Source organism: Mus caroli, unplaced genomic scaffold (assembly GCF_978045245.1).
Source record: "Mus caroli unplaced genomic scaffold, Mus_caroli_1 scaffold_1, whole genome shotgun sequence".
Taxonomy (NCBI): domain Eukaryota; kingdom Metazoa; phylum Chordata; class Mammalia; order Rodentia; family Muridae; genus Mus; species Mus caroli.
The window spans coordinates 63559798-63583857 of record NW_028227256.1 but is presented as its reverse complement, the minus strand read 5'-3'; the positions used below and the strand labels follow the sequence as shown (position 1 = coordinate 63583857).

The window sequence follows — 24060 nt, the reverse complement described above, 5'->3', positions numbered from 1 at the left end:
AGTGGTTAAGAGCACTCAGTGCTCTTCCAGAGGTCCCGAGTTCAATTCCCAACAACCACATCGTGGCTCACAACCATTTGTAATGGGGTTCGATGCCCTCTTCTGCTGTGTTTGAAGACAGCTACAGTGTACTCATATAAATAAGATAAATAAGTAAATCTTAAACAAAACAAAACAAAACCCAGGCATCTTCATGCCACTGAAACAAGTGACCTTGATATAGTGTCATGATATCCATCACCATGGTACAAAATGATGTAAGAACCAGCTCTTAGGAGGTAGCCTGATAACTGTTCAATTCTGGTTTTCTGCAACTTCATTGTGGCATAAATGTTTAGAGTGCTGGCTAATGTCTGTAAAACATGAACCTTAAGTACCATCATCTGTGGCAAAGTTGCATTGATTTTGAGTTTAGTTTTTAAAAGTGGTTGAAGCTCTTTCATTTATCTGAATTGAGATTTCCACTGAGTGGGGTTGTGAGCTGTAGCATCTTCTCTCTATGACTATAGTTTCCAAACTTAGTTCACATTGCCAGATAGGCCAGTGAAGAGGCATCAGCACAACTGGGAGGTGGATGGGGATTTCGCAGGCCACCAGGAAATCTCCAGGCTGTAATTGTGTTCATTTAGAACTCCACTGAATAAGGTGAATGTTTGGGTTTGTTTTCAGACCTTTTAATGTTTAAAGTTTGGCTGATAATTATAAAAACCTGAATTTTTCTAAATTTCCATGTACCCAAATTTGATAACAATATTAAATGTAGTATTTTTAGCATCAAATTAATGTTTCCATTTTCTGTTGTGCTGGGTATTTGGAAGACATATTCTGTCTTACTTCAAAATGGATCAAGGTTGTGAGTTCTAATTGGATTTCATCATTGTGTCAGATGAAGAGCTCTCTAAGAAATGGAAAGACACTTCTTTAAGATGAATACATACATCCCCAAAGAAATAGAATTTCCTCAAAAACAAATATTGTTATTGGGGAATTTATATTCCCAGTTATCTATGAACAAATACCACCTAAATACATTGGACTCACTGAATTAACCTCAGATTGGCCTAATGTGTTCAAAATGGCCAATTTCTAACCCAGTACTCTGTCATAACTAAGCAGGAAGCCTTCTCACCTCAAGGTGGGCATCTTATGGATTTTGTTGAACATTCTATCCAGTCTCTTTAGAATGAGGATAAGAGCTGGCCTCACAGCCTCTGCTGACCAATCAGTAATGGGGAGCATCTCCATGATGTAGCGCCGAAGGCCTCGGCTCTCCATTGTCTGGGTGTCATATGGTGCCAGCTTCAGGAGGGAGTGTGCAATTTCTGCCAGCCTAAAATAATTTGAGAAATAATGAAAACAAAAACAAAAGCCACTACAGTGGGACTATTTCTACACAGTGTCATGCTGATCACCTCATGCTAATCAATGTATCAACTTCCTAACTAAAAAAATTCTCCCCAACATCCTAATCCCTCACCTCTTCTCACATATATCAACATTATCATATGTGTACATGCATAGTTATGCAAAATCATGGGATATTTCAGAGAGTAGACATGAAGACAACTTAGAAAGATTATGGACAGATCAAATGTATCTAGAGAACACCACTTCTTTTTGTGTGTGACAGGTCTTATGCTACCCAGATTAGCCTTGAACTTGCTGTCAGCAGGGATTGATCTTGAATTTAATATTCTTTTTTATTAGATACTTTCTTTATTTACATTTCAAATGTTATCCCCTTTCCTAGTTTCCCCTCAAAAATCCCCTATGCTCTCCCTCCTCCTCCTGTTCCCCAACACACCCACTCCCATTCCTGGTCCTGGCATTCCCCTATACTGGGGCATAGAGTCTTCCAGGACCAAGGGCCTCTCCTCCCATTGATGACCGACGAATCCATCCTCTTCTACACATATAGCTAGAGCCACAAGTTCTACCATGTGTTTTCTTTGATTGGTGGTGGTATAGTTCCAAGGAGCTCTGGGGGTACTGGTTAGTTCATATTGATGTTCCTCTTATGAGGCTTCAGTCCCCTTCAGCTCTGTGGGTATTTCTCTGGCTCCTTCATTGGGGACCTTAAGACAAGACCTCCAGGGTACTGGTTAGTTCATCATGTTGTTCCCCCTATAGGGTTGCAGATCCCTTTAACTCCTTGGGTACTTTCTCTAGCTTCTCCATTGGGAGCCCTGTGATCCATCCAATAGCTGACTGTGAGCATCCACTTCTGTGTTTGCTAGGCCCCAGCATAGTCTCACAAGAGACAGCTATATTTGGGTCCTTTCAGCAAAATCTTGCTAGTGTATGCAATGGTGTCAGCGTTTGGAAGCTGATTATGGGATGGATCCCTGGATATGGCAGTCTCTAGATGGTCCATCCTTTCTTCACAGCTCCAAACTTTATCTCTTTACTCTTTCCATGGGTATTTTGTTCCCCATTCTAAGAAGGAACAAAGTAGCCACACTTTGGTCTTCCTTCTTCTTGAGTTTCATGTGTTTTGCAAATTGTATCTTGGGTATTCTAACTTTCTGCTGCCACCTGAATTTTTGATCTTAGCCATTCTGACTGGTGTGAGGTGGAATCTCAGGGTCGTTTTGATTTGCATTTCCCTGATGATTAAGGATGCTGAACATGTTTTTCAGGTGCTTCTCAGCCATTCTATATTCCTCAGTTGAGAATTCTTTGTTTAGCTCAGTACCCCATTTTTAAATAGGGTTGTTTGGTTTGCCAGAGTCCAGCTTCTTGAGTTCTTTGTATATGTTGAATATTAGCCCCCTTTCAGATTTAGGATTGGTAAAGATCCTTTCTCCATCTGTTGGTGGCCTTTTTGTCTTATTGACAGTGTCTTTTGCCTTACAGAAGCTTTGCAATTTTTTGAGGTCCCATTTGTCAATTCTCAATCTTATAGCACAAGCCATTGCTGTTTTGTTCAGAATTTTTCCCCTGTGCCTATATCTTCGAGGTTTTCCCCCACTTTCTTCTCTATAAGTTTCAGTGTCTTTGGTCTTATGTGGAGTTCTTTGATCCACTTAGACTTGAGCCTTGTACGAGGAGATAAGAATGGTATTCTTCTACATGATAACTGCCAGTTGTGCCAGCACCATTTGTTGAAAATGTTGCCTCTTTTCTACTGGATGGTTTTAGTTCCTTTGTCAAAGATCAAGTGACCATAGGTGTGTGGGTTCATTTCTGGGTCTTCATTTCTATTCCATTGATCATTAATCTGATCCAGATTTAACTTTGGTACTTCGTATCTATCTAGAAAATTCTCCATTTCATACAGGTTTTCCAGTTTTGCTCAGTATAGCCTTTTGTAGTAGGATCTGATGATGCTTTGGAAATTCTCAGGTTCTGTAGTTATGTCTCCTTTTCATTTCTGATTTTGTTATAGGATACTGTCCATGTGCCCTCTAGTTAGTCTGGCTAAAGGTTTATCTATCTTGTTGATTTTCTCAAAGAACCAGCTCCTGGTTTGGTTGATTCTTTGGATATTTCTTTTTGTTTCTACTTGGTTGATTTCAGCCCTGAGTTTGATTATTTCCTGTCATCTACTCCTCTTGGATGAATTTGCTTCCTTTTGTTCTAGAGCTTTTAGGTGTGCTATCAAGCTGCTAGTGTATGCTCTCTCTAGTTTGTTTTTGGCGGCACTCAGAGCTATGAATTTTTCTCTAAGGCCTGCTTTCATTGTGTCCCATGTGTTCGGTTATGTTGTGGCTTCATTTTCATTAAACTCTAAAAAGTCTTTAATTTATTTCTTTATTTCTTCCTTTATCAAGTAACCATTGAGTAGAATGTTGTTCAGCTTCCATGTGTATGTGGGCTTTCTATTATTTATATTGATATTGAAGATCAGCCTTAGTTCATGGTGATCTGATAGGATGCATGGGATTATTTCAATATTTTTGTATCTATTAAGGCCTGTTTTGTGACTGGTTATCTGGTCAATTTTGGAGAAGGTACCATGAGGTGTTGAGAAGAAGGTATATCCTTTTGTTTTAGGGTAAAACGTTGTTTCATAACTTTTATTGGTTTCTGTTTCCAGGATCTGTCCATTGATAAGAGTGGGGTGTTAAAGTCTCCCACTATTATTGTGTGGTTTGAGCTTTACTAACGTTTCTTTAATGAATGTGGATGCCCTTGCATTTGAAGCATAGATAGTCAGAATTGAGAGTTCATCTTGGAAGATTTTACCTTTCATGAGTATGAAGTGCCCCTCATTGTCTTTTTTGATAACTTTGGGTTGGAAGTCAATTTTATTCGATATTAGAATGCCTACTCCTGCTTGTTTCTTGGGACCATTTGCTTGGAAAATTGTTTTCCAGCCTTTTACTCTCAGGCAGTGTCTGTTTTGTCCCTGAGGTGGGGACCTTGTTTCCTGTATGCAGCAAAATGTTGGGTCCTGTTTATGTAGCCAGTCTCTTAGTCTATGTCCTTTTATTGAGAAATTGAGTCCATTAATATTAAGAGATATTAAGGAAAGGTAATTGTTATTTCCTGTTATTTTTGTTGTTAGAGTGGGATTCTGTTCTTGTGGATATCTTCTTTTAGGTTTGTTGAAGGATTACTTTTTTGCTTTTTCTAGGGTGTTATTTCACTCCTTGTGTTGGAGCTTTCCCTGTATTATCCTTTGAAGGGCTGGATTTGTAGAAATATATTTTGTGAATTTGGTTTTGTCATGGATACTTTGGTTTCTCCATCTATGGTAATTGAGGGTTTTGCTGGCAAGAAACATTAACATAGTAGCCTGGGCTGACATTTGTGTTCTGTTAGTGTCTGTATAACATCTGTCCAGCATCTTCTGGTTTTCATAGTCTCTGGTGAAAAGGAATTTCATATCCTTTTGCCTCACTCTTCCAAGTTCTGGAATTACAGATGTCTGATATCATGCCTGAGAATAAAACCCAGGACTTGTGTATGCTAGACAGCAACTCTGCCAATTTCCTTTATCCTCAATTGCCAGAGAATATAATTCTACACACACACACACACACACACACACACACACACACACACACACACAGACACAGACACACACACACAGAGCACACACACCTGTGGAGATCTATTAATTAATTAGAAGTAGTACAATGGAAATATTCTACTTTTACTTTTCTCATATATTAACTATAGCATTTTAATAAAGAGAAAAGTTGATAGTCTGTTGGATGCTGCTGTCATATTAGATTGCTAAATTCTCTCTAATATCTTTCTCCTAGGCTTAATTTTGAATGCATAAGGTCAATTCATCATCTTCATGGCAATCCTTCATGGCCAAGAAATAGTTACCGTCCCTTCATAACCACTGGCTTCATTCCTAACTGGGCCATTGTCCTGGAAACTGTGTGAGCATGGGTGCCATAAAGAAATGACTCAAATAGTCAGCACATTGTATTATTTATGTCTTTGCATGTCATACAAATATGATTTCTTAGATGGCTTGTATCCAAATAAGGGCAGTTTTATCTACATAGACTCTTCTAGATACCTTCACCTTATCCCTGCACATTCGCAGACATTCTACTGTGATAATAACCAATTTGGGTTCTTGTAAGCCATATGTTATTGAAGAAAGTGAATCAATATGACTAAATGCAATTCCTTATGTGGTTGAATAAGTGCTAGAGTTTAGTTCTCTAAAGAGATGTGTTTTTTAATTGCTTCTCTGCCTTTTGGCTAAGATCAAGCGAAGAGATGTGGTTTGTTTGTTTGTTTTCAAGACAGGGTTTCTCTGTGTAGCCCTGGTTGTCCCGGAACTCATTGTGTAGACCAGGCTGGCCTCAAACTCAGAAATCTGCCTGCCTCTGCCTCCCAAGTGCTGGGATTAAAGGTATGTGTCACCACTGCCTGGCTTAAGAGATGTGTTTTAAAGATAGCTTTGGGACATGCTTGAAAAATGATCTATCTAATGTAAGCTTGAGAACAATAGTTAGAGCCAGAAATGAGAAAAAAAAATAACATTTAGAGGTTAACATGTAAATTTCTTTAGCCTTTCGTGATGAAAAATGGATTAGTGGTGAGCCTACAAGAAAGTTTTCCTTTCATACAGTTTTTTTCAATCCTACCTCCATGATAGCATGCATTTGCACACTGATTCGTGTTTTAAGAAGAAAATCGTTAATCCTTTCCCATGGGAACTCAAGAGTTCTTCTCACTGAGAAAGGAGGGAAAGACAAATAGCATGGGACAAAAAGTGGAACAGGGTCAAGAAAGTGAGGATGATTGAGGGAGAGGGAAAGAAAGGAAGGAAACAGACATCACAGATGCTGCTGCTTTGAGAACGCAGGAGGACAGAATAAGCAGAAAATTCCTTTCGGCCAGAGAGTCTATCTAATCAAGAATATTTTCACTGAGACTCTTGAAATTAATCAATCAGATATTGTGCAAATGCAGAGTATAGACTCCCTCAACACTGTTTCCTAGCTCTTTAGCCTAAGCCAAACTATTTGAGCAAACATCTTCTGTGGTATTTGGAATATATAACCCCCATTTTCCCTTTCACAATTAAGTTTTTTTTCTGATTGGGTAATATTCATTCTTAAACTTTTAAATATGACTCACATTATAAAATTTATGATTAGTTTGACTTACACAGAAACATACACACACACACACACACACACACACACATTACAAGAAACATTAATATATGTAGGCCCTGTCTCCATGTATTTGGATCTGCCCCCTTCACAGTGTAGCACAGAACATCTGTACTCAGTCAAAGAAACATACACTTGTCTTCCATCAACAGCTTGTTGTTCAGTAGGACAGTAATAGGGGGCATTTGGTTTAAATAATCTGAGTAATTCAGTCCCTAAAGTAGCTGTCCTTTCACCCTATCCTGGCTCTGGAAAGCTTGCTTGTGACAAATCACATAATGACATTATGTCAACTATCTACATGGCCATACGGAGCTGTTCCCTTATCTATTAGAGAGGAATTGTGGGGGACACTGTTCTTTGTACCAGTCTTCTTCTTTTCAACAAATAGCAACCGGGAGACTTTGTTTGTCCTTTGTTTTATTTATTTGCTTGTTTGTTTGTAGTGAGACTAGGGTCTCCTTGTGTAGCCACAATTATCCTGGAACTGTGAAGACTAAATTGGCCATGAACTTTTAATCCTTCTGTTTCTTAGCTCACTGCTTATTGGGGTTAACACCACGGACGGCATTATTTTTAATAAGTACCATCTCACCAAGCAATTACTTTTTTCTTCTATTGACATTGTAATTTTATAGCAGATCATATTTTGCTAATTACTTTAAGACTCCAGAAGGTCAATATCAAATTTATGGTTCAGGAATAAATCTAATATGATTTCATATTAATCTTTGTGTCAATCTCATCACAAACATAAATATGTACATGTGGCACTATCTTTTCCTAATCTACTTAGTGTATTCTATCTCTTTGTATCATATAGTTTATATGTTGCCTGAAAACAATAAATAGTTAATTATACAAGTGATATTAGTACTTGCAAACATGTTATTTTTTTCCTTTGAAATTGACTATGATAACCTTGAAAATTAGGGCTTTATTTTGCACCACTAATGTCTAATATAATGTAGATCATTTTCATTAGTATTAATGTCTATTGAACCTTAAATCTATACCAAGTACCAAGTAGTCCCTTAGGATTTGTTAAACTTTAGTGTTAGCCTCTAGAGGGTGCTCCAGTCCCTATTTTTCCTTCCCTTAAATGTCCAAAGACATTTTCATAGAATAGTCCTACAAACCCTAGACACACATAAACATGCACACAAATACACTCATACACAGACAGATACATATAGATATATACAGATGTACACAGAAATAGACAAACATACATAAAAACACACATAGTACACACAGATACACATACATGCAGATTTACAACACTAACACATTCAGAGATACAAAACACATACAGACACACAGAGGCATGAAAACTACAGAGAAACATATGCACACACATACTGATACAGACCCACTGTGACATACATGCACAGACACACACATAGAGACAGACTATCACACACTCATAGAGACACACAGACACAGTCAGACACAGAAACATATATACACACACATAAAGACACAGACACACAGACAGACATATAGACACACAGACACATACACAGAGACAGACATACAGACATACATATAGACACACAGACACATACACAGAGACAGACACACAGACAGACAGACACACACATTCACAAAATGCCTATCTTTGAATGCAATGTTTGTCTATTCACAGAATTACTTGGGTGAATTAGAATAAATAGAGCCCTCAGTTGCCAAGGCAACAACAGGTCCTTGAAACACTGCAGCCTTCTGTATAGGAGCTGCACTTCTCAGAGTGGAACAAGCTCTTTCCCAGCACTACACAGTATGGAGGGGAGGGCTGGGGCTCTCGGGCATGGCTGGGTGTCTGCCCACAGCTCGGCAAAGGCAAGGGGCTGACAGGGAAAGAGCTTGCTTTCAGGTCATGCTTTTGCCCTCCTCTGTAACTTCACCTAGCACTTACTAAATCTGTTTCAGATGATCATTTTAAGAAAAAAAAAAACATTACTGTTCAGGAAATTGATGTGTTTTGGCAAATTACAATGCAGTTTCTGGAGGGGTTGGTGAGAACTGTACATTTAGTTTTGTAGATAGATTAAGCATTCAAAGTAAGTCTTTTATTAACCATGAACTTTTTCTTTGAAGGAATTCTTATGATCCTTTAAAAAACTGCTAGAAATCAGCTACTAGGTCCTCTGGGATCACATTTAAAAATCTGCCAGACAGTAAATTATAGACTGAATTCCCATTTTTAAAACATTTCCTATTTCTGAGATCTCTTTAATAGATAAAATGTGTACTTTACCAGAAGGATCTAAATGGTATGTACCCAAGTCACAGGAAACAAATTATTCTAAGAATCTCCTTCCTTTTCCTGGAGGAAGCCTTCCCACTCCCAGAGCATCCCCCACTTCCCTGTTCAGCCCAGCACACTGACATAGGCACATGGCTTAAGCTCTTAGCATCCCAGGCAGAGGTAAGGCACTTTCGTGGGTACCTCATGTGAGATTTCACATCCAGCAGCTCCAGGGCAGTGACCCGTGGCTCCCCAGCTAGGTTTTGCAGGATCTTCAGCCTCGGCCCACAGTGCTTATAGAATTCTGTGCAAATGTTCAGCAGAGATTCCCGGGGTCTTCTGAATTCTTCTCGAGAAATTCGTTCATCTAGTTCTTCTCTGGGAAGGCCTTGCCCTTCCTCTAGTAAATGGAGGTTTTCCCTGTGGGATTGGGAAAGGTTAACTAGGATTCAGAGAACATAGGCACTTGATAACTATGAGTGAAGGGTGTCCCATTGCAGAGACATATGCTTCCCGCCGAGTTAAGGAGCTGGTAGGCAGGGCTCCACAGAAGCTCCTTTGGGCGATGAAGAAAACTTATCATCCCAGAAGACCACACTGCAGTGGCTTTCCCAGAGCCGTTTCCTCAGGATTTACAACCTCAGGAAACGGTTACATCATGCATCCACCGTAGGAGTTAAATGGACATGGTACCCAGGTCTAAAGAAATCATCTCAGTGCATCAGAAAAGGTGTGAAGACTGAGCAAGTCTTTCTGTACCTGATAAAGTGCAGCTTGGCTCCTTGCTCCGGGTACCTGTGAATCAGAACAGAAACTGGCTTTAGAGCAAGAAGGGGATTCCTTGGCAGAGCCTGCAGAGACTGCTCATATCAAAGCCTTTGGTGGTGTACACTTTGATAAATGCACATTGCATATTAACCCTCGAAAGTACTGTCTTCTTTCATCAGGTCACCAGATATACAGCAATTATAGTTCCTGTAAAACTTGTTTCATTGTCATATGAGGAGCATAAAGAAAAATTTAAGAATTGATATAAACTCATGGGATATAGCCAAAGGAGGGAATGAAAAAAAAAAAACAACAACTTTGAAATTTGTGTCTTATTTTCAAACATGATGGGGAGGAGAGGGTCTCTCTACTCCAAGGCTTGGTGAAGACTCTGGTCATCTTGGAGTCCAACAGACTCAGCACAAGTGCTACATCATGATGGCTGCGTGAGTTTATCATGATTTTCTAACCAGCTCTTATATTTTCTGTATCTCTAAACTATTACTCTTATCTTGGGATGTTTTCCTTATAGAGTTTCACATTTAATGCTGTGAGATGTTTGTTTGTTTGTTTGTTTGTTTTTGTTTTCAGGATTTGTCTCATCCCCAGCTCCTGAACTGCATCTGAGAGGCCACAGAAGCAGAGGGCACGGTGAGTTACCTGGTGTTCACTCCAGACGACATGGTATGGTTGGCTGTGGTAGTTCCCTTGTGACCTTGGTCGCTCCTGCTCATCTGTGGGGCTGTCATGGGCCTGCAACAGTAACAGTGGTTTCCGGAACAAAGCAACAGAGGAGGAGACATTTCTGAAATTCTCAAGCTGGGAAGCCCACCTAAGTAAGTTTGCAAATCTTAAAAGGATCGGTGGTCCAGCTTTGAACTCTTCAGTCTTGAGAGGCCATTAAAAGACAAAGCTCCTTCTCAGTTCTATACACATATCAGAGTTTAAGTTCTAAGTCTTGGTTCTCAGTAGTAAGGCACGACTCCTCAAAGAAGACTTGTGCTCAAACTGTAAGTGCCAATTGATAGTTAGAAGATAACTCAGCAGCTCCTTAGGTGGCACGTAATGTGTTTATAAGAAGGTAAAGAGAGAGAGAGAGAAAGAGAGAGAGAGAGAGAGAGAGAGAGAGAGAGAGAGAGAGAGAGAGAGAGAGAATATGATCTATGAGGGTGTGTGGTGAGGTATGGGGGAAGGGGATGTCTCAGTGGGCCCATGTTGAGGCATCCCTTCCCCCTGAGGGACCAGCCACACCATAGTGTAGTATAGAATAGAGCTTATTCAGGGCATGGGAAAGGGAATTAAGAGGGTAATAGAGGCAGAGAAAGGCAGAGAGAGGAAGAGAGTAGAGAAGTAGAGGCTGGCCATGAACACATGGAGAGAGGGGGAAGGAAATAGGGAAGGGAAGAGGAAGGGAAGAACCCAAGAGGGCAAGAGACAAACAAGAGAACAAGAGAGTGAGGAGGGGGCAAGCAACCCCTTTATAAAATAAGTGGGTCAGGCCTATCTGGCTGTTGCCAGGTAATTGTGGGGTGGAGTTGAGACAGAATGCTAACAGCAGGCAGTCCCCAAGTTGCTCTTGCCTTTTCTGCTCTCAGCCAGCCACCCTCTGTGGACCTACAGCTCCCATCATGCCTTTCCTGCTGGGATAACTCAGCTTTCATTTACACCCAAAAATCACCTCATAGGACAGCTTCTTGAGCTTTGTTTAGGGCTAAACTCTGGGACACATGTGGGGCTTCTTCCCAAGAATAATATTCCCAAGAGTAATATTCTGAAGCTTATATTTGATTTGTAGTTTCTAAAATTACAGCAAAAAATCCTACTCTTTATGAGTAATAAAATAACAAAAGAATGCTTAGTTAGAGTTACAAATACACATCTCAAAATAGTTGAATAGGGTGAGCAAGATGGCTCAGGGAGTAAAGGTGCTTAGCCCCAAGCCTGACAAAAGGAGTTCAGTTCCTGGGCCCCACATGATGGAAGGGGAGAACTAGTCCTCACAACGTGTCCTCTCTCTCTTGCCTGCACCCCTTTGTCTCTTTCTGTAAAGGCAAAAAACTAAAAACTAATCAAATAACTAATTAAAATGTGGATTGCATCTTCATATTCAATAACAATCCCTTTGCTAAAGATTTGTTTACCACTGGCCTAAAAATCTCCATAGAAACTCATCAAGTTATATGTAATTGTGTGTTTAGTAATCATGTAGAAAAGTCATCATTATTGCTACTGTCACTCACTATTCAGAGTACTTAGCATTAAATATCCAGGTAATTTAGGTAGTATTTACAGTTATAAGCCACAAGGGGCTGAGTAGCTGTCTCTACAAAGAAAGTTGTCTGTAAGCCATAAACAAAGGCCAGGTTTTTGAGATGGTCAGTCGCAACCAGTTTCCTTTTCAATGAATACATGTTGTTTTAGGCTCTGGATATCTGCCCGTGAGATTACCTGGTGAGGACCTCCACACTGTACAAAAGGGCTTGTAGTGATGTGGCCAGAGCAGCTGTGGCAGCAATCTCCTCCCGGGCAGCAGGTACTGTCTCTACCTGGGACGTCTGCCTCTTCATCTTCTGTAGGTAGCATGGAACTAAAGCCTCCAAGACCATTAGCATCTGAAGGCTGTAAATACCAGAAAGAAAGCCAGGTCACATTGCATTGGACCCTGTGACATCCAGGAGCATGGAAATGCCACCAGAGGAATTCTATTCCCTTTCTTGTATAACACCAAGCAAAAGCAATCGTTCATTAATTCAGCACCCAGCAACAAGTGAAAAAGCCTCTCTTAATGAAACATGAGCTAAGTAAGAATTAGCTGTTTATGCAAGTGGCTGGAAGAAGAGCAGAATATTGGCAGGGTGCTACAGACCATTCCGAGTAACAGGCTTCATTCCCCAGCAAAGCCTCTCTTTGAGAATGTGTTAAGGGCAGTTTTTCAGCCGAAGTAATTTTGAGACACTATTAAATCCTTTCCTAAGCAGCTGCCTTTGGAAGCCTAAGCCATTTTGAAGCAAGAGTTGGTAGATACTGTTATTTTGATGGAATCTGGCAATACATCCTTAAGAGAGTGAGAGGACATGCCTCACTGGATAGGCAGCACACTTGGTAGAGTAAAGAGCTGTCAGAAACCTCAACTTAAAGAGAAGATGGAACCAAAACATCAAGCATTTCTGCCATGTCTCTTTCAGCACCAGGCCCTGCCTTCTGAAGGGATATCTGCATAGACTCAGAACTCTACGGTAAGAAGGTGACAATTTTCAGAACTTGGTGGGTATGGAGTTAAAGCTATGACACATTTTTAGGTCCTAATATATCTATGATGGCCTAGCAAAAGGAGGCAAGAAATCAGTGTATTTCCCAAAAAAGTAAAGGGTTTTGCTGTAGGTCACCAAGGTCTTAATGTCAGTGATAATCTGAGGCATCTAACTGATGATGTGTAGGCATCTAACTGTTGATGTGTAGAATACAAAATAGGATGTGTAGAATAGAACAGGATGTCTGTGTTCACTCTAGAGAGCTTCCTGGAGCTGAGTATTGCAGGGGGGACAGGGAACTGGGAGCAAGGCCACACACTACAGACTGCAGATTTTCTTCTATTAAAGACCACAGTCAGATGGCTGTCTACCTTTTGCATAATGTCTATTTCTCATTAAAGATGACAAAACCCCGGAGCTTACATTTTTATTTATCCCTGATGTTTCTTTCCAGAAAAGAGCTCAATTAAGACAAACCCTGGCTACTTTTTGTCCTCTATTCATTCAGTTGTAGGGGAGAGGAGACGCCCATCTAAAGAGCAGATGTACAAAGACAGTGAGCAAAGTAAGCTTGGCTCCTCTTTCCCTGGAGTGTGTGCCAACAGAGCAAAGTTGTTAAAAGGAGATGAAACTTAGCTATCTGACCAGAGCCAACTTCCTGGAACTGGGGTGACTCACTTCCTATGTGACTCATTTGCTTCCCTGTTTGTGTCAAAATAAAACAGGAGATTTATATCACTGTCCTTTGTGTCCTCAGTCCTCAGTGGGGGTTTTCACAGATGGTTTAAATGTCTGTTATGAAATTTTGTCTGCTAACAGCTTGTAATTATGTAAGTGGAAAAATATTTTTTAACAAGAGTAAACATCTTTGCCTCTGTATAGAAATCCAAATTTGGGGATTTCAAATTCAGGAAGATTTACAGTATTTTTCAGAACTTCTGCTATTAAAAAAAAATTCTAAATTTGGTTTTTTAGGAGATTGCTCATCAGAATGTTACAGAAAGATGTGCCAAATGCAAGCTTCCTCATTCAGTTTCATTTCTTTCCTACACCTACTCATCACCAGGGACGGAAAGGAAGGCTGTGGTTACTTCACCTTCGGAATGACTCAGGAGCGTAAGCCACCACGGTGACACAGAGCTTGATGGCTTCACTGATGGAGAATGTCAGGTCTTCATTCCCATAGCAGAAATCTGCAAAGATGCAGTGTGTGTGACTCCAGGAGAAGCAGCCAGCATCGCCACCAAAGACCTTGTCTTTCCTGCTGCATTTGACCTTTTATCTCTTAGATCTTCATTTCTGAATTCTGCAAACTCTATGTTTCTCATCTGAAGGGAACAGAACTCTGCTCCCCACATTCAAACAACTGGATCACAAATCAGGGAGATGTTAACAGTCTCACCTAACCGAAGCTACTCAGGCATTTTAATTGTCTGCGGTAGAACAGAAAGCTTTATCTTTGAATTATATCTAATTTTATACATCACATAACCACAACAGATGATTAGAGAAGTCTATTTGCCTAGAACTGATGAAATTAAAATGTTTGAGTGGGTGGGGGGTCTACTGAGAAATGTTTTACTATGATTTTCATGACCGAGGATTCCTTATTCTGTAGATTCTCAAGAAATTTAAGACAAGAAAATTATATATATAAAAAAATCTACTCACTCAATGTGTAATATTGTTCTATTTGTTTTTGATTTAGTTGCACATACTATATAATCATTTTAGTTATGCATAGTTAGTTATAATCGATTAGAGACATACATACATTTATTTGAATAATTGCAACAGGGAAAAAAGAATACTGGGGTGGGGTTGCAGTTACCTAGTGACTTAAGGGGCTTCTCAGCTTTAACCAGCTCTAGAATGTCCAGTATGTCAGTGGTTTCTCCCTCCAGAGACTGCAGCAAATCAAACAGGCACTGAGCAGACACGCCTTTGCTGGACCCTGTATTGGCAGCATCCTGCATAAAAACAAAACAAAAGACACCACTTTCAGTTCATTGATTGTCACGTTAGTACTAATATTGCCAATTGGAAATTCAAAACTTGTAAGGCAAATACATACACACACACACATATATATGTATGTATATATGTATATATGTATGTATCAGGATATCTATGTGCAATTCACCTTATATAACTCTGTCTGACATTCTGCTGAAGAATTTTAGGGCTCTACAAATGCCAGCAGTAAGTCACACATGTTTTAAGCTTCCTTCCTGTCCACTCTGGAGTTTTACAACACCTTGCCTGCCTCTGCACCGTGCCCAAACACAAGTGATGCCTGACTCCCTGCCTTTGCCTTTAAAGGTTCTCTTTGGTAGGAAATTTTCACTTGTCACTCAGCTCTTACTCACCGGGAACTCCAGGAGAGGGGCCACACTAGCAAACAGCTGGAGCACAAAGGGCTTTCTGTGTAGGATGTAGAACTGGTGGCAGGCAAATTCGATGGCACGACGCAGCTGGGGGTTGCTTTCATAGTCTGAGTATACCTACAGAGAAATAGCCCCATACTTAGAAAATGCCTTCACAGTGTGCCAGAATTGTGTTTACTTATAAAACTTCCCATAGTCCTAGGAAACACAGAAAGGGGCTAGTGTTTCCCACTGGTAGTATGGAGTATAATGTAGCATCAGCTTTCTTGAGATAACTTGGTGATAGACATAAAATTCCTATAAACCATAAACATATTTTCTAGATTCCCCCTCCCCCCCAGGAAGCGTATGACTAGACATTTATTTCAATGAAAGAAGTAGACACAAAGTTTACCTTAAAATACCTGCTTCTGACTAGTTGTAATAGTGAAAAACTTGAAATAAGTTAGTAGTAAGTGGTAGCTTGTTAAGCTCATTATGGTACCTGTACTATGTAAATAAACCACACTTTCGTTATCTACCCATCAGGTAATGGGCACCTAGGCTGTTTCCTGGCTGCTGAGGAATAGGTAGGCATCTCTGTAGTAGCTCCAGCATCCTTTGGGCCCACGGCCATAAGGAGTACAGGTGAATTGTGTAGTAGATGTCTGTTTAGCTCCTAGGCACCTTCACTCTGATCTCCAGAGGTGGCACCGGCTTGTGTCTTTCCCAGCTTTGGGTAAGCGCTGCCCCTTCCCACATCCTCGCCAGCACTGTCCTCATTTGTTCTAGGGGTTTGTCTGCTGGTTTGAGATGTTTGTCCATTCTGACCGGGGTAAACTAAAATCTCTAAATGACAGAAGTGTAGTTGTTGATGCTTTAAAGCTCAATAGCTGTAGGAAATTCACACGATGATGGTCTTTGTTACCAGAAAAAGGCTATTCATTTGAATATATAGTATAACGTAGCTTTATTTTTTGATGCCTGTGTGTAATATTCAGGGAACAGAAATGTTTTCTGGGAAGAAGAGTTGCAGGTGATCTGCATGTTTCGTTTAAACTGTATTGTCTCGAGTTTACAGTGAGTGTAATCATGCTGGGTAAAAGAGGAAATGCTAGGCAGATAGTCCTGTGGTAAACAGGTTTCTTGCCATCACTGGAAGAATCAGATTGTATTTTGTAGAAACATACACTACTTTCATAATGTTCATTAAAATGTTCCCCCAAACAGGCAGCTCGAATTAGCCCCTGTCTGACTGATCTTCAGCACTGTACTCCCAAGTAGAGTCAGGTGCACGCTGGACAGAAAAAGTCAGCTCCTCCTATCCCTTGCACCTAAATTTATGGCACTAGAAATCCCTGTTCAAACTGAGGCCACAACAGATGGCAGGCAGCCATCCAGTTCCCTCAAGGACAGCACAGAGTGTCTCTCACTGTTTACAATACCTGCACTACCACAAGGCTTGGTTAAAAACATACACTGCTGGGCCCTCACACAGAGTTTCTTATTTGGCAGGTCTGAGATGGGGCTCAGTAGAGTGAATTGTTGTTGGGGGTACTGAGGCTGCTGATCCAGATGCCACATTTTGGGAGTTACTGTGCTATGTGACATGGGAAGACTATCCCAGTCCCTAACTCTCGGGCAGAATCTCAGGACAGCACCAAATAGTGCAAGCTCTTGAAAAATCTATGTGGGGATTTCACTGGGTGCCTTCAGCGGTTACAAAGGCGATAACTTGGTCATGGAAAAGCTTCTTTACAGATATTATTATATTGCTTGGTCTGAGCAGGGCTGGGTTACTTTTGTAGCTGGGATAGGAGACTCCAGGCACCTGCAGCATGGTGGGGAGAATCCACTGGTAGCCACTAAGAGAGAACAGGTGATTGAAGTGGACAGCTGTGTTGATGACAGTGGCCGCATACTGCCTGAGCAGGGCGCTGTCTTCTGGGTGGAGAATCAGAGCCCCATTGAACACATTGAGAAAAAGCATGATTTCGTCTCCCCAGGGAAACTCGCTCGGCATGCCCAGGAACATCTCCTCCAGGAGTTGGATCCACAAGCTTTTCTGCAGGGTGTCAAGGCCAAACAGTTCCTTCCCAGCTGTGAGAACAGGAAACAGCAGAGGCAGAATTAGCCCCACATGGGCCCTGTCAGCAGCATAAGCCCTCCATCAAATGCCAGGGCACAACCATTTCCCATTTATTTGTTCCCATTCCAGAATATGTCCAGCCAGAAGGTTTCCCAGCACAGCACTTCTTGCATCTCTAAGGATCTGTGCACATTTCTTTGATTGCACTCTAGGCAAGCCAGGACAGGTATCTGCAGTGCTGTGCTATTAAATAAACTGCATTGCTGAAAGAGATATTGTAGTTGGACAATGGTTAGGACAGTGCCTGACTTTCCTTATCTCTGTTTAGATCAGAACACACACTCTCTCTCTCTCCCTCTCTCTCTTCTCTTTCTTTTAATTTTAATTTTTTATTTACTTTATATCTGATCACATCTCCCTTCCCTCCTTGCTTCCCAGTCTCACCCTTACAAATCCTGCCCTTCAGTGACCCTACTACTTCTCTTTAGAGAAGGGGAGAAGCCCCTTTGGGTACCACCCCACTCTGGGGCATCTAGTCCCAGCAGGTGTAGGCACATCTTCTCCCACAGAGGTCCAAACAGGCAGTTCAAGTAGCGGGAAAGGGGATTGAATGGTAGGGAACAAAGCCTGAGACAGCCCCTGTTCAACTTGTTAGGGGACCAGAACTCTTTCTGTTAGAAATTCTGAAGTAAAGAGATGTTAATTGAAGTTGCTTGTCCCAAATCAGTGATGTGAGGTTCTCAGCTGGGTTTCTTGCTATAAGTTACAATAAAATGCAAAGAACTTAAATGGGCATATCCAATGGGTTTTGCAACAATATGTTCTTGAGCACTGCATAGTCTTAGTGGGGATGGAATGGCATAGCTCCTGCCTCTGGGACAGAGCCCTGGGTGAGCCTCCATGAGTGTGCATGGCTGCTGTGGGTGTAAGGCTTGTTTGTGTAATAATGTACATATTTTCTGGACCCAGTACTAGCTGTGGAGTGAAGTAAATGACTGATTTGATATGTAAATTAAAAAGTGGGCTTTTGGTCTGCCTGAGAGGAGCCAGCACAGCCTGAGATCAGTTCTTGTTTAGAATTTCTCTGGAGAGAGCTGAGCTGAGATCTGGAGATCTCTGGAGAGTGAAAACAGCTCTACAAGCATTTGTTTTTCTAACGGGATTTCTGATTTGGTCAGAAAATTCAAGATTTTTTTTTAATAGCAGCTTTTCTGATTTCAGTAAAAACAAACAAACAAACAAACAAACAAAAGACATGAACAATCCAGATACATAGCTTTTACAATTTTACTAGGCAACAGAGGGATGTCTCAGAGAGAGAGAGAGAGAGAGAGAGAGAGAGAGCTGTCTCAATCAGAGAGTTTTTAGAATAGCAAGGAAAAGCTGTCTAGAGTAGAGCAGAACACACACAGAGGAGAGTGAGAGCGAGGGAGAGGGAGAGGGAGGGAGGGAGAGCAGGGGAGGGGAGGGAGAAGAATGGGAGAGAGAGAGGAAAAGGGAGGGACAGGGACAGGGAGGGAGAGGGAGGAAGGGAAGGAGGGAGGGAAGGAGAGAGGCAGGCAGGCAGACAGGGAGCACAGCCTGGAAAGCCATCTCAGCAGGTCCTAGGCTGCCAGCTTGGACCCACAATTTGACTTTGAATCATTTGTTTTCACCATTCCCAGACACCCCTTCTCTCAGAACTCCCTCCAAGCTGAGGCGGGTCCTTGGCAGTATGTACTCAGGTACACAGAATCCAAGGACCATGTAGCTAAGTTTTGTGCTTTCCTAAAGTTCCCTCATGCCTTTGCCAACTTCTTCCCAGCCCAGAGTCAGCTACTGTTCTGACTTGTGCGGGATTTGCTTGACTCCCTTTAATCTTCTTATGCACTCAATCTGAGTTTCAACAGAACCTCCAGCCTACCTCAGGTTTGACAACCCCTGGGGTCTAGTGGTCAGATCAATCCAAGAGGAATGGCGCTTTTTAAAAATTTCCCTGTAGTACCTTGCGGGTCACTGAAGAGAGAAAACTCAGCATCTATTGCACTCCGAGGGAAGGAGGGCAGCCGCAGAAGGTCCTCCTGGAGCATGGAGACATGTGACTGCTTGTGGGCTGTGGGGATCTTCTGGGTAAGGGAGATGAGGAACAAAACCCGCCCTACTTCCTCCAGCTTCCGGGTGAACACCTGGAGGGGCAGACAGAGAGCTGAGTTAGGAACTTGAAGAGTGGAGACTCTGAAGATCTCCAGTAACAAACCAGGATGGTAAAATGAGACGGGGAGGGGTGGAAAGAGGAAAGGGTGTTTTTACCACATAGGAAGAAGAGAGTGTTTAATGGACTCTCCGCCCCCAGTGCTGTCTGAGCTCAGGGATGCTATGGCCTCAAGAAGCACAAGGAAGGGATTGTCAAGAGAGTCCAGAACTACACAGAGCCGCGTTTGTGTGGGCATCCTAACACAGAAGCCTTTCTCTAATGGGGAGCTGGCAGTTACAATTGCTGCTGCTTCTCCACAGATGCCTTAAGCTGTTCCCTGGTGGTTCTGGGTTTGTCTTTTTAACAAAAGGACAAAGTGGAATCTAGGAATACATTATTCATAGAAAAGCTGATAGTTCCTAGATAACCCATTTGTTCCAGAGTTTGGAAGGTGTGTGTTGTGGCTCTTGGTCTCTGTCTCTTCTTTTCTCTTGGTAATCACTGGGCCAAGGGCTAGGATTAGGAAGTTCCTGAGTATTGAACAGTTGTTGCAGAAAGTTATGGTATTGCCAGACCATATTGTCTTCATCACCCTAGAGAACTTAGATATCTCAAGATTCCAGCCTAGAGTAGAGACCACAAGTGCCCTTTTATGGCACTCTTTGAAGTGTGGTTTTAAATGTGATATTCACAAACACATGCATGTGAAGTAGCATTTTGTTTGTTTGTTTTTTGTTTATTAGATATTTTCTTTATTTACATTTCAAATGCCATCCCCCAAAGTCCCCTATACCCCCCCCCCCCGCCCCTGCTCCCCAACCCACCCACTCCTGCTTCCTGGCCCTGGCATTCCCCTGTACTGGGGCATATGATCTTCACAAGACCAAGGGCCTCTCTTTCCATTGATGGCTGACTAGGCCTTCCTCTGCTACATATGCAACTAAAGACACAGCTGGTACTGGTTAGTTCATATTGTTATGCCAGTGCCTTTCAAATACAGAAGTGAATGCTCACAGTCATCTATTGAATGGAACACAGGGCCCCTAATGAAGGAACTAGAGAAAGTACTAAAGGAGATAAAGGGGTCTACAACCCTATAGGAGAAGCAATAGTAGTGTTTTTGACCATGCTTTTGACTATCTTGCTGTCAAAATTTAAGGCTGAGGTCACTCTGGTAAGATAGTCTGTGACACTGTTCATGGTGAAGACCTTTAAGTTTTAAGCCAGCACCTTTCACCTGGCCATAGACACAGCATCTTCTTTCTTTTAAAAGCAGTTTAGGCAGTTAACGCTAGCCACCTTAAAGATTTACTTTAGTGTTCTAAAACATTGCCATCCTCATTTATCGCAAGTACAGTATTCTAATGTGAAATTAGCATCTTTGATGTGTACAGAAGAACTGAATTGAACCCTATCTTCAAATTATTCTTTATATACTTTACTTAAAAAAATAAAAGTTAATAAAACACGTGCACATTAAAATTTTACTAAGAAAATGATCAGTTTTGGAAGGGTGTATAAAGTCATGTTTTGCATTCAGATTGCTGAATTTCCTAAGGTCAGGGTCTGATTTGAGATCAAGCATGTGACCGCTATTCTGCTTTTCCGTATCAAATATAAGTACAACTGCTTGGCTCTGTCTTTTCATGATTTTTTTTTTTTTTAAAAGTCAGATTTGTAGTTAGCCGCTCAGTAGGGATGGAATCTAGACCTCTTAGTTCAATGCTCTTTTGAGATGCATATTCTAACTTATTTTCATCTGGGTTAAGTCTGTGTCAGTAGTGTATGAAATATACTATTTACCCTTTGTGTGCATGGGGTACGTGAGTGTAGACAAGCATGCTTGCCCATGGTCAGTTATGTGTGTCTTCCTCTATCACTTTCAATCTTATTTTTGAGATCAGCTATTGCAGAGCCTAGAGCTTATGATTTCATTGAAGGTAGCTGGCCGGAAAGCTCTGTGGATCTACTGCCTTCTTCTTTCCCCTAGCGCTGGGATTACAGATACACACTACCACCCGTAGCCTTTTGTGTGTGTTGGGGATTAGAATTCATGTCTTTATGCTTACACAGCAAGCACTTTACCCACTGAGCCATCTTCCCAGCCCCTAATTTTTTCTTTGAGAGAAGGTCTCAGGGAGTCCAGGCTGTCCTTGAAATTCATGTCTCTGAAGATGAGCTTGAACTCTAGATCTGACTTCACCCCCCAGTCATACACTATTGTAAGTCACTTGTGTATTTTTTAATATTATTTTATAAAAGTATACTCATACCTAGAAAGTAGCCAGTTTAATAAGTTAGAGTATTTCTATTATATGCTTCATATTATCCCAAGTGAGTTTCTCTGAATACATTACACATCATGATTCAATGTAGAAAACTTGCATTTTTGGGGGCACATTATTTTGAGCATGGTTATTTAATTTATTATTCATTGTATAAAGAGAAGTATACAGTAGAATTGCAAATTGTCAAGGCTGAGAGCGTGTTTACAGATTACCTTCCCCCAAACATGACCCAGAATAAAAAGGCATGATTAAACACCTGCTTCTGAATGAGCTCCTGCCCCCTTTCCGGATGCATATGTACGAGGTTCAGTTGTGGCGAGACGGACCTCCGGAAGGGATAAATGTCTCGAACATAGGTCTGTGGTGGGTTACACAGAGAGAGAAAAACCAGTTCAAAACTAGTTATTTTCATTTTCATTTCTTCTTTATCCAAAACTCAGGTAGATAAAATATTCATTTATTTTCTAATGATTTTTATTTTTGTTACCTTACACTCCTCATTTCCATAGAACCCTAAAAAAAGGCAAAACCCCCTCCTCAGGAAAGCTTCACTCTGCCCAGTCAGGCTACCCACTGTCAGCACTGGGCACAAGGTCAGGAGATACAATAGTCTGTTAGAAGGTTAATCTAAAGTGATGCTGGGGACCGCCTGAGGTGTTATTTTCTTCATTAGATCATATTCCCATCATGTTTAACAAGAAGAGAAAGAAAGTCAAGATAGAGCTAAAATTCCAAACAGGCAGGCAGTTGCCAATACTGTACGCATGTGATGGTCAGTCAACTTAACCTCATGGGCTGTGGACCAGGACTGAATAAAAAGGAGAAAGCAAGTTGAGCACAGACAACCTTGGTCTGCTTTCTGACTGTAGATGCCATATAACTGATGTCCTTCGCTAGTCCTGTCACCATGCATTTCTAGCCTCGATGGGCTGTATTCTCTCAACTGTGAGCCAAATTAAACTTCCCTCTCTTAAGTTCCTTTCTGTGTGGTATTTGGCCACAGCAATGAGAAGAGCTGCCAATACAAAAATGTGAATTATCCACCCATATCAACTATGACAAGTAGTTAACTGCCTAAGCTGGCGTATCTCCTGCAGTGACTACAATACACCAGCACTTGTACCATTCTCACTTTCCCTTTACAAATAAGGACATTCAGGGGCAGATAAGTAAATCAATTGCCCTGGAGGCAAAGAGACCCAAGTGCCCATGCTTATAGCCTGAATCAATGATGCTTTACCAATAGTAATCTGCACTTAGGGAGGGTTTGGTGAGCCCTGACACAACTCAGCATGGGCATCATGACTGCAGACTTACCTTGTTATAGTGGATGAGGTTCCATCGTTTATCCATGAGAAAATAATGTGTTGACTGGGATTCTGGGATGTTGAAAAACTCCAGACACTCCTACAACAATAGCAACAAAATTTATACCTGTCTATGGAGAGTATATTACTTGGTCGATGGATAGTATGCTAGAAAGACACAGGATAATTCTTAAAGGGACAAGAGAACCTATAGTGCTAAATTTACCTAAAGGAAAAATAGTAAAGACTGGTAATGTGAATCATCTATTCTTACACTGTCTAAACTGGCCCAGTTTTAATCCTGACCACGTGCTAGTCTGTGAAGGAGCACTGGCACCTAGAAGGCATGGGATTAGGGAAAGCATGCTTTGTAACAGCATCAAGAATACTCCAAACTATAATGCATCCACTGATTATTGTGAATTATCTCCAGAGCTTTCCATGGAAAAACCTGTATAATCAAACTGCAATGCTACTTCTGATAAAGGAAACTGGCCAGGGAGGGTCTATGATTTACAGTAGACTGGCTGCAGTGAAGCCATGGAGGGAACATGCTGTTCAAATCTTGGTATCCACTGTTCAACTCAAGCATGCAAATGATGTTAAGAGCTTGCTAGCTTCCAAGGACCTTACATATTCACTGGAGATCTCGAAGAAGTCTGAAACAGAAATCATGGTACCCACTACATTTTTCTACTTATATTAGGATTCAGAACTGGGTTCCAGTCTCATCTAGTGAGGTAAGATTACTGAAGCGTTGGGCTCCAGGTGAGTGGAGATTGATATCCTCCTTGTTACTTTACACTGCAAGCCTTGCATGTATGAGTAGTGATCAACTATAATTCTTTTGAGGGGGACTGTTTCATAACTCTTAGAAAATGTTTGTGTTTTTATGGGATTTCTGTGTGTGCAAATGTGTGTATCTATGCATCTGTCTGTGTTTCTTGTGGTTTTTCCTTACTTTTTTTCTTTTG

At 41.2% G+C, this 24060-nt stretch overlaps 1 protein-coding gene across 11 annotated transcripts in view; it reads right to left on the bottom strand.

Moving 5' to 3' along the window:
• The window catches only part of Unc80 (unc-80 subunit of NALCN channel complex), a 207538-nt gene that overhangs the window by 25682 nt on the left and 157796 nt on the right, over window positions 1–24060 (bottom strand). For all 11 annotated transcript variants that reach the window (XM_029478005.2, XM_029478013.2, XM_029478006.2 and 8 more), the window contains 12 exons: window positions 23097–23186; window positions 22036–22137; window positions 19303–19483; window positions 17061–17329; window positions 15233–15367; window positions 14695–14833; window positions 13960–14056; window positions 12061–12231; window positions 10273–10365; window positions 9604–9639; window positions 9046–9264; window positions 1130–1330 (listed from right to left, as the gene is read on the bottom strand). In XM_029478005.2, the coding sequence (XP_029333865.1) occupies window positions 1130–1330; window positions 9046–9264; window positions 9604–9639; window positions 10273–10365; window positions 12061–12231; window positions 13960–14056; window positions 14695–14833; window positions 15233–15367; window positions 17061–17329; window positions 19303–19483; window positions 22036–22137; window positions 23097–23186 (1733 nt within the window). The remainder of the gene's footprint in view (window positions 1–1129; window positions 1331–9045; window positions 9265–9603; window positions 9640–10272; window positions 10366–12060; window positions 12232–13959; window positions 14057–14694; window positions 14834–15232; window positions 15368–17060; window positions 17330–19302; window positions 19484–22035; window positions 22138–23096; window positions 23187–24060) is intronic.